At 46.6% G+C, this 10,833-nt stretch overlaps 1 protein-coding gene across 2 annotated transcripts; it reads right to left on the bottom strand.

Moving 5' to 3' along the window:
- Positions 1 to 3,165: 3,165 nt before the first annotated feature.
- LOC119270265 (protein SRC2-like) lies at positions 3,166 to 4,632 on the bottom strand. 2 transcript variants are annotated; one of them, XM_037552257.1, is made up of 2 exons: positions 4,274 to 4,632; positions 3,166 to 4,222 (listed from the first exon to the last, which is right to left on the bottom strand). In XM_037552257.1, the coding sequence occupies exons 1-2, from the start codon at positions 4,500 to 4,502 to the stop codon at positions 3,393 to 3,395; spliced, it is 1,059 nt and encodes a 352-aa protein (XP_037408154.1). In that variant the 5' UTR covers positions 4,503 to 4,632; the 3' UTR covers positions 3,166 to 3,392. The 2 variants fall into 2 exon arrangements, with proteins under 2 accessions (XP_037408154.1, XP_037408153.1); XM_037552256.1 differs by having other exon boundaries at positions 3,166 to 4,632.
- Between the last annotated feature and the right edge of the window lie 6,201 nt (positions 4,633 to 10,833).

The raw sequence follows: 10,833 nt of genomic DNA on the forward strand, positions 1-10,833 counted from the left end.
GAACTATGTCACACACCACACACGCGCCTTGTCCTACGTGGCACAGAAAATCGGCCAGATTGTGCCAAGATTCGTGCATATAGTACTGGACGGTGATGGATGCGTGTGGTCGAGATGGTCAATGCCCACACGTGTGGGCGTTAACATTTCCGTTTTTTTAACACAACACAATCGAAGTCGCTGATATACACGAGCGTATACTCACCCATATGATCACACGCACACCCTACCCTATGAGCACCTTTGAAAGACTGAGCCGGCACATCATCTTGAGATTGACAAAAGAAGCAAAATCTACTATAGCGTTTGGCCAGCCTTTTTTTGGCTTGATTTTTTATTTCCAATGGTTTCTATTAAAATACATTGCAAAAAAGATATATCAGAGCATTAGACATTTGTGGATTTCAAAAAACATTCATGAATTCAGGGAAAAAATCCCGATTTTTAAAATGTTTGTGAATTTAAAAAATTGCAAGCTAAAAAATTCAAATTTCCAAAAATGCTGGCTTCATAAATGTTTAAGATTTATTATTTCCTGAATTTAGAGAAAAAAATGAATTTTCAAAAAAATCATAATTGTTTAAACGTTCCTGGATTTCAGCAAATCTTCATGATTTTAAAATATATGGTCACAAATATTGAATATGTTCATGGATTCAAAAAAAATCGGATATGGAAAAATGTTCTTGAATCCAGAAAAAAAATGTTCGCAAATTCGAAGAATGTTCATGAATGGCTTTCAAAAAATATTAATGAAATTTAATATTTACAAAATAAAGGAAAATAAAAGGGAGAAACCTATAAAATCAGAAAAAAGGAATTTTCACTAGAAGGAAGATTCTAGAAGCAAACCTTCCCAAAACCGATGGGAGAAAGAACAGTGGACCGGCCTACGAACGCTCAGCGGGGGCATGTGGTCGGTATCCAGTGACCCACGTGTGGAATAGAAATCCCATCGACTCTCTACTTGGACTTTCCAATAAAAAGAAAAGGAAAAACACTACAACTTCCAAACTTATGATGTCAAGTGTAAAAAGAACATTTGGTCTCCACCACTAAGGGCATGAGACCTTTGCTAAACATGTATAATTTCCCTAGTTTTCCTTACTAACTTTGTAACATGCTCTTTATGTTACACCATTGTACATTGCCACTACTAATTATAAATGAAAAAGACTCACATTAGGGGTTTCCCTACAGTTTTGGGTCAAAAAAAGAAAGTTCAAGGATGAATATGTCTCTCTTTTCTACTATGATTGTTTACTCCCTACTGTGTAGTCTATAGTATAAGTTTAATGGTTATGTCACAATAAAATTGATTCATATGCCGACAAAGAAAATGGAAACATCAAAGGTCAAAAGGAAAAGTAGGGAATAAGACTTCTCTATTTCCTCAAATAACATGGGAACTGCTAAAAGAAATCAATACTTAAGCTCCTACTAAAAAAATTAGCATTGGAAGTGAAAGATTGGGGCTAAATCTTGGGTCATGCAAGGCCTATAATCAGCCGCCAAATGCACGCGCCAAGGTGGAGGGGTTGCGGGGAGGGCAGGAAACAGTGGGAGGTGAAACGGCGGAGCAAGAAGAACAAGACTGAATGTAAATTAACCAACGATCATTGTACAAGCCCTAAGATGAAAAGATAGGGCAACCCCATGTTAGTTTCCTTTAAAAATATCATGAAGCAACGTTGACAAAACCTACTGAACTAATAGTATTTGGTTGATGACGGCGGAGCAAGAAGAACAAGGCTGCATGTAAATTAACCAACGGTCATTGTACAAGCCCTAAGATGAAAACACAGGGGCAACCATGTTAGTTTTCTTTAAAAATATCATTGAGCAACGTTGACAGAACCTACTGAACTAATTGTGTTTGGTTGATGACAGTGAAACAAAGAGAACAAGGCTGCATGTAAATTAACCAACGGCCATTGTACAAGCCCTAAGATGAAAACACATGGGCAATCATATTAGTTTTCCTAAAAAATATCATTGAGCAACATTGACACAACCTACTAAACTAATTGTATTTGGTTGATGACGGCGGAGCAAGAAGAACAAGGCTGCATGTAAATTAACCAACGGTCGTTGTACAAGCCCTAAGACGAAAACATAGGGCAACCATGTTAGCTTTCCTAAAAATATTATTTAGCAACGTTGACACAACCTACTGAACTTTGTATTTGGTTGATGACATGAGTATTTTTTTACCAACAAAATTGCGCACCTACAGACGGAGATGCTCTAACAGGACTGTCTTCTTTCTGTTTGGCGGAAACTCTACTAGGACTGTCTATTCGCATCATTTTCTCAATGGCAAGTACTATTGTGCAGTCCTGATCCTTTTTGGCATTTATTGCGAAGCACAGAGACTGTTCAGGTATTACTATTACTCCCTCAGTTCCATATTACAGTGCGTATAAGGTTTTGGATAAAATTCCGGAATGTAGTGCGCATTAACATTTTTGGACGAAGATATCCACATGCAAGAGAGTCTGACAAAAGCAAAAGGCATTTCTAGTCTAGATAAAAGTGACAGCACATGCGTTGGTATAAACGCCATAAACAAGGCGCACTATATAGAGGAACGGAGGGAGTACTCCTAATTATTTACCCCCTCTGTAAATTAATATAAGAGCGTTTAGATCACTATTTTAGTATTCTAAACGCTCTTATATTAGTTTACGGAGGGAGTACATTGTTGCAAAGAACAGGGACAGCAGTTGAGGTCTGCAAGACTGCAACTGTACTACAGCTTGTTGGGATCATTTTCTTAATGGCATTATTGCCAAGATCAGTTCTGGTCTGCACGAATAAGATTGCACGCGCACAATGTTGGCAGTTGGCACCAAACGGCGCCATTAGCATGGAAGGCGCACCATACAGTGCCGAGTGTTCAACACTGCCCTCCACGACCTTTTCGAACCGGAAGTTTCTTCCCCTAACCCACTCTTCCACTAACCCAGAGAAGAAATTTCCTCGCAAGATGCGGAAAATTCCACCGGCCGGTCGATAAAGGAGTCAATAAGAACACACCAGACTTCATTCACCGTCACGCCAAGTTTTCCAACATTCACGCGCCAACGCAAACACGTCAACCACAAGACTAGAACATCACTACTAGTTCCAACACGCAAAGTTTGATCAAACGTATCAAATGAATGAGCACAAAGACAACACGGCCAAATTATTAGCGATTCGAGCCCAATAGAGACAGAAATTTACAGAACATATCATGTTAAAACTCATATTTACATTACCATATCACACTAGCAGCGCACAGAGGCGCCGGCGATTTTGAGCGGAAAATCTGAAGACGAAAGAACTGAATAAATACCAAGAGCGTACAAAAGAACTGTGCTGCTGCACATCCGATCCTCCCCGACGATCTAGAAATCGAAGCCACCGCCGTCGTCGAACCCGGCGTCGTAGCCGGCATCATACCCGCCGGCGGAGTCGGAGATCATGTCGCCTATGAGGAGCCCGCCGAGCGCGCCTCCGAGGAGCCCCGCGCCGAGGCCCATCCCCATGCCGCTCTTCTTCGGCGGCTTCACGGCCTGCTGCTGGTACCCGTACCCGGCGGGCTGCTGTGGTGGATAGCCGTAGCCGCCGTACCCTCCTTGCGGCGGCGGGGGCGGGTAGCCGTACCCGGCCGGCTGCTGCGGTGGGTACCCGTAGCCGTACTGCGGGGGCGGGGCGCCGTAGGGAGCGCCGGTGCTGGGTCCCGCCGCGGCCGCTGGGTAGGCCGTCACTGGCTCGCCTGCCTTCGCCGGCTTTCCTGACGGACCAGCGGGTGGGTAGCCGGCGGGTGCGGGGTAGGCGGTGGATGGCTCGCCTGTCTTGCCAGCGGGTGGGTAGCCGGAGGGAGGCGGGTAGGCACCAGCGGTTGCTGCCCCGTCGGCCTTCGCCGCCTGCGGGTACGCGGACTGAGGCGGGTACGCGTTACCAGGCGGTGGATAGGCGGACGGAGCCCCGTAGGCGTCGGCCTTGCCGGCCGGAGGATACGCGCCCTGCGGCGGGTACGCGGCGGCGGGGGGAGGCTGCGCGTACGCGGCCTGCGCACCACCGTAGGCGCCAGCGGCCTGGCCCTGTGTCACCTCGCCGAGCTTATACGAGAAGTTGAGGACCCCCTGGGGCTTCCCGGACCCGATCTTGCGGACCTGGTAGGCGACGAACTTGACCGGAACAGGGCCCTCAGGGGCGCCGGAGAGCAGCTCGGAGAGCGGGATGTGGACCTCGCCGACGTCGCGGTCGCCGAGGGCGCGCTCGGCGCGGAGCAGCACGTGGACGGACCCCGCGGCGTTGGCGGGGACGGTGAACCGGACAGTCGCGTTCCAGGTCGGGTTGCGGCCGCCGGCGCGGTCGGTGGCGACGCGCTGGCGCGAGCGCGGGTCGCCGGAGAGGGAGACGACCGCGTACACCTCCATGGCCGAGAAGAGGTTCACGTCCTTGAGGTCCTTGCCCGATATCAGGGTCAGCTCCAGCGCCCTCTGCGCCATGGCGTCGACGGTCTTGGCGATCTCGGTGTCGATTGCGATTTCTGTGGATCGAGAGAGAGGGGAGAGCAGATCTGGCTGTGGATGGATGTATCCGAAGACTCGGTGGTGGGATCGTTAGGAGAGCACAGGGCTGCGCGTATTATATGGCGGGGAGGGAGCGGAGGGGGTTGCGAGGGTGCTTCTCCCACGCTCATGCTTGGCCCTTAAGGCTGATGCCTGGGCCATGTTCCCCGTGGGTCCGTCATGACAGTGGAATGAGTATGGGCTGTGGTAGGTCCTTCGTGAATAACGCGTCGTTCTCAGTCGGTTTCGCGACACGCGGACGGCGGGGGCTCCCCACTCAGCATGCATGACGCGTGGTCCCCGGGATGCGGCGGGTCCCACGTGTCATCGAGGGGAGGCGGTGCGCGTGTTCTAGGCGGCGGCGGTTGCGTCACGAATCATCGCCCCGTCCCCACAGTAGAGGGATTGAATTGAAAAAAAATAGTCGTGCCGTTCAGGTTAGTGCGGTGGGGCCCGCGCGTCGGCTCCCAGCGGACATGACGTCCTTGGGTGTGCCATCCTCTCTACCCAAAGTGGACCCCACGCACGCACGTTGACGGCTGACCGGCGCCCGTGTGGGTGGGGCGGCGCAGCCTCGCGACGAATCTCGGCCGTCGTTAGTGGCGGCGGCAGGTCAGGATTCGTATTCCCTTCTGTTTCCTGTGCGGTTGCACTTGCAGGCTAAGGAAAAGTGAGTGCGCGTGACGGGAGAGAAAGGGAAGCACTCTCTCTCGACGCGGGCACGACGCGGCTGCTCCGTCGCCGTAGCTTTCCGCGCATTGCACCTGTAGTAGTACTGCACACGGAAGGAAGGAGGGATTCGTTCGCCTTTGGTTGGGGCCCTGCACCTGCTGCATCCTGCATGGTGTGGCTCGCCGGACACCGCTCGAGTAAAGTACTAGTAGACGTCCTACGCGCTATGATATGATTTTATTTTTTTAACACTATACAAACGCAGGGACTCATATATACGTGCATATACTCGCTCATACCCAGAACATTATATCCGGCAAAGAATTTGCCTCCAGGTTTACCCACTTGGGTGAAAGCAACTTGGGAAGCTATCAAGTGCAGCCACGTGTATTAATTTGGGCTCCTACAGGGTACAATTTGGTGGTGACTTTACTCTTTCGGTGTAAATTTTGTTAACATGGTTTGTGTTTTGCGTGTGCGTTTGCGTGTGGACCATGCCATCCTTTACCCGTATGTTTTCCAAATGAGATTCTCAAACATGCAATCTGTCCCCCCCTTGGTGTCAGCCGGTGAATTTGGCAGCAAGTGCATGGATGCATGCACGCAGTGGTGAGAAATGACTAGCCTATGTACATGTACTCCTGGTTCCAGCGTTTTTTGGACAGCTGATTAGTATAGGCGGTCGCTGTTTTTTTTTCACTTTGTTATTATCTTCTCTGCGTTTTGTCCCGAAAACTTTTCATGCATATCTTAATCCCATCGCCCCCGCCCGGCCGCTCACCACCGTAGCTCCATATAAAATGCCCCCAACTCCTCCGGAGGTGGAGGTCACCAGTGTTCGCTCACGCTTCACTGAAGCACCCACGCGTCGGCCAGTGTCTCGACGAAAAACCTACCGCCGCGCCCTTATCCTCCCTTCCTCTCTTCTCTCTGCCGGAGCCTGAGGGTAGGCCGCACGAGCACAGAGCATGCCGTGCACGGGAGCTCCGGCTTCTACCGGCGCGAACAGGAGGTATGCAGGGATGTGGTGGCGCGGACGAGGGACGGTGGCACGGTATATGGTGTGGAGAGAGAGGGGTCGTAGTCCACGGGCCGATGGCGGCGGCGACGACGACGGTCTCCACCGCGCCTATACCCGCGGCGATGGCGCCTCGAATTTCCGCAGGGCGGCTGTCGGTAGCAACATGGCCTCCGTGTCGTGGCTCTCGACTCCGGAGATCCTATGGCCCCATCCTCCTCCCCGCGACGACACCCATGTCTTTCGGCTTCGGCGAGGGGTGGATTCAGAGCGCGGGTCGCCGTGGCGGCCAGCTGCGTGGAAGTTAGGCCTCCACCTTGAGTTAGGGACGGGAGACACGCGTATGCAACCCAGCACGCGAGGCTGGCGACCTCGGCCGCTAAGGTGACGACGACGCATGAGTTCGGTGCGACGCACGCGAGTGTGCCCTGGACACGACGAGCGTGGACTGCCAGGCCTTGGGCAACGATCAGATCTTACGTGCTTCCGGTGCAATTCATGCAAGGTCGACGTGCTGGCGACCGCCAAGAGCAACTGGAGGTCCGTGGCCAGTGCCGACGCCGCTACCCTCGCGCTCCTCATTCTTGCCAATTGCCTCGGCTGTTGCGGCCTCCGTGTCAATGCCGCTGCGGCGACGACCGTTACTACTGATCGCTTATTTTTTCGTTCATTGGGGATGGGATGGTTGATTTCATGATTCGGATTGAAAGAATCAGATTTGACAAACCCTATGAGATAAGAGTCAAGCAATTTTGTCTTTTGCAGTAATTTTGATATACTTGTGGTCTTACCGTATCAGTTTCCATTACAGGAATACAGGGTGAAGACTGATGATGCATGCTTCTTTGTTCAATGGCTGGATGCAGAATGTGAGTGCATGAGTCGTGGCTATATTTTCCATCACAATTCTTCATGTGCTTGCTCAAAATGTTAAAATTTATTTGAATATATATTGGAACTGCAGTCCTGATAGCCGTTGGATCATGACTTATTGTGTCGTCCTTCTGGTCAGTATTTGTGAGATATCTATCGACGATGGCAAGAAGGCTGTTGCTTCTCATTTCTTGGTTGTTCAGAGTTAAGGAGCTAGAGACATATATGCATACTTTTTTTCTTATGGGAAACTAACTGAAACGTCTCTTTGGGATTAAGGTGAATATATGGTTTCTACTTTCCTATACAACCACTCACTATCACAACTAAATGTACCTAAAATGATGCAAGTGAGTATAGTTTGTTTGTTATGGGAAACTAATCAGTCAATAGACTACAAAATAGGCAATATCCTTTCTTCAACCGCGTGGCGTGTCACCGCATATATGATACCACATACAGATGTTTATGTGTTTCCATTCAAAGTTAATTGTTAGCCACAGGTGATGATAACACCGAGATTTACATATACTTTATTTGAATAACAGTTCATAGTAGTTTATGTTACAATTAACAACACCATAAATTTCTGTTAACTTGGCATTGAGGGGAAAGAACTGGACTCTTTGGTGACTTGATATCGTCAATACATTTCCGAAAGAAATATACCATGTAAGCATGTATTTCCATCTCTTCGAGGTTATAAGAACATATCTGATAGACTGTTTTTGCATCATTTCATTTTAAGTGGGCTAATTGAGAAGAGACAGGATCATTGGTTCTTTGATGCTATGTACAGGATCAGCATATAGTATGGTGGTCTATTGGCGTTGGCGGTTCTGAAGGCATGTAGGAAATAATGTAAGCCTACGCGTCACATTCAACATCTAGCTGGAAAAGAGCTTTCGTTAAAAAATGTGAAAAGCAGAGTGCAGATGTAAATGAGATGACATCATAGTAGCCACTAATTTCATGCAATGGAAAATTAGCTGAATAGGCCTTAAGAAAATTTTCTTCCGTGGCCGAAGAAAAATTAAGGAATAGGCTTGATCACCCATAGGACCCTAAGGAAAAAATGTTCAGGGTTTTACTGTAAAAAGATAACAAGAGGGATGTACATTCTGCTAACTCATAGCGTAGCTCGCTTCCTCCTTCTTTAACCATTTGCAGAGTTGTCCTATAGAAACAGAAATTCTGAACATATAAAGTAAAATTCAACGGTTCTCCCTAAACAAGGGTGTCTTCCACCATCTAGGGGTGTCCTAACTCCTTCCGGCAACAACCCTAAACCCAGTTTGCCACTGCAAGAAATTTCTAAAAAAAAAAGAAAATAGAAACCTACCGGGATATAGAGAAGGTAGTACATTTAGTGAAAAATGTGCCTCCCTGTTCTAAAGTGAAATAACAGTGAGATGCAAGTCGTATCAACAGGAGATTCTACAGTGTGCCATTCTAGAATTTAAGAATATTCTCCTAGCATATGATTAGTTGGTTTTTCAGAGACATACAAAATGTTTAGAGGCTTAAATAATTTCTCTTGACATTAGCACCACTAAGTCAACCTGTAGGCGTAGATGTGGGTCATAACAATTCTGCTGTTTTACCACCGTATACAGACCTCCTTCGTGGTGTCTAAGCAACCAAATCCTTCAATCACTATGGCCATGTTAAAGATCACAAGCTCTAGGCGAGCTATTCCTTTTCTTATCTTCGCATGCCAACATTGGCATACAGAACTTTGTCATCTCAAAACTAAACACACTTCATATAGGCAGACTGTATCGACGAGCGCGGTGTGCCGCCGCGCAGGCTTTGCTAGTATATGCTAAATTCAAGCAGCGGTACAATACTCCAGAAAGATATGGAAAATTACAAACAGGTACCTGGGACCAATTCACCGGCCCGCCGGCCACCGCTCACTCCTCAAACCAGCAAGTACCCTTGGGCAATGCGCATATGTTGATGACGTCCGAGAAGTCTACATCTTCGATCCAGTCGGACCAACACGCCGGAAAGAGGATTAACCAATAGAGCAACACCCACATGCGCCACCTCAAGACGTCTTGAGCACGTCGAGACACAGCCACCCGCGAAATCCAATACTAGATTTGAAGTCCATAAACAACAACAAGCAGCTTCTCGACGAAGCTCAAGACCACGGCGTTGATACTACGGGGCTGCTTGGATTCAGCCCACGTCCCCTGACCAAAACGCGGGCGTGCCAATTTTTTGGCGATCAAATCCGCTGCCAACGTTTCGCCCAGAAGTTGGTGTGCAATCCTAGCTGGCACCCAAAACATTGGTGTGGCTGAAACGATTTGGCCTCCATCCAAACTGGAACCAATCCTGCTAGCCAACGCCCAACGCCAATATTTCGGCGGGGCAACTCTTGGCCATCATCCAAACAGAACATACATCATAGTGTCACTGATATGTGGGGTCAAGGGTCCTTCGTAGACGGCACAAAATTGTGCAAAAGTATTGATGCCACCGAACGATTCGTTTTGTATGCTTCCTTAAAACAAGCTGTCATTATATTTCGTTTTGTTGGTTAATTTTACTCTTAATCCCTGTTGGCTGGTGCCAGAGTGATTGTTGTTGTGATGCGCATGACAGGGCGTCATTGGGTGCTAGTCCACTACTCAAGTGAAAGTCAGCTCATATATCTTTATTTTTCTGGCGAAATAAGTCAACTAATAGTTGGGACTGTTTTTTTAGAATAATACATGTGGGACTGCTGAGGAAACACTTTACTTTTTTTTTAGACATACGAAACACTTTACTAGGAAACAATGTTCTTGCTAATCAGTCATTGCTATCGGGCTTCAGATGCTCACTTTTTTGTATTTAGTATGCATACTAGTTTTATCAAAAAACAATATAAACATTTACAATATCAATTATATATGATATACTACCCACAAATATTATTTATGATATAAAAATATATTTACTGATGAATGTAATGGTACTAATTTGAGATTGTAGATGTTAATATTTTTCTAAAACTATGGTCAAAAGTTTACAAATTTTGATTGAAGACAAACATAAAATGCACAATAAATAAAACAGATTCATGAACTTTTTATTCAAACTCGTGAACCTTTTCTGTTTTAATCAATATTTTTCTTTTTTTAATTTGCGATCTGTTTCCAAATTCTTGAAATTTTTATTCAGACTCGTGAACTTTTTATTTTACAATTAATGAACTTGCTTTGATTCACGAATTGTTTTTCAAATTAATGAACTTTTTTCATATTTTCGATTTGTTTTTTCAAAGTTGTGATCTTTTTCTAATATCCGAACGTTTTTTGTGTAACTTTTTTAAAAAAAATTACAAACTTTTTTGTATTTCCAACATTTTCCAAATTCCTAAACTGTTTTGTAATCATGAACATTTTTTCAAATTTGTGATTTTTTTTGTATTTTGAGAACTTTTTTCAAATTCCTAGACGTCTTTCTGCATTTGACATTTTCCCTAAAATTTTTAAAATTCAACGGTCAGGGTAAAGTGGTTAGTGGTCAAAGGTCAAATGGTCAACCGACGAATGAGACTTTTTTTGGGAGGAAAACCGATGAATAGGGCTGGCAAAGATCGAGGGAAAAGAATTCTATGAGACCAGGTCTCACGCGAGACCCATCTTGATGGATGACACGTGGCATTCACAAATCACAAAGCGTCCCCCACCCCCATGCTTTGTGATT

This window comes from Triticum dicoccoides, chromosome 3A (assembly GCF_002162155.2).
Source record: "Triticum dicoccoides isolate Atlit2015 ecotype Zavitan chromosome 3A, WEW_v2.0, whole genome shotgun sequence".
In the NCBI taxonomy this organism is placed as follows: domain Eukaryota; kingdom Viridiplantae; phylum Streptophyta; class Magnoliopsida; order Poales; family Poaceae; genus Triticum; species Triticum dicoccoides.

Coding starts and splice junctions, on each gene's coding strand:
- LOC119270265 (XM_037552256.1), bottom strand. CDS start 4,502: ATGGCGCAGAGGGCGCTGGAGCTGACCCTGATATCGGGCAAGGACCTC.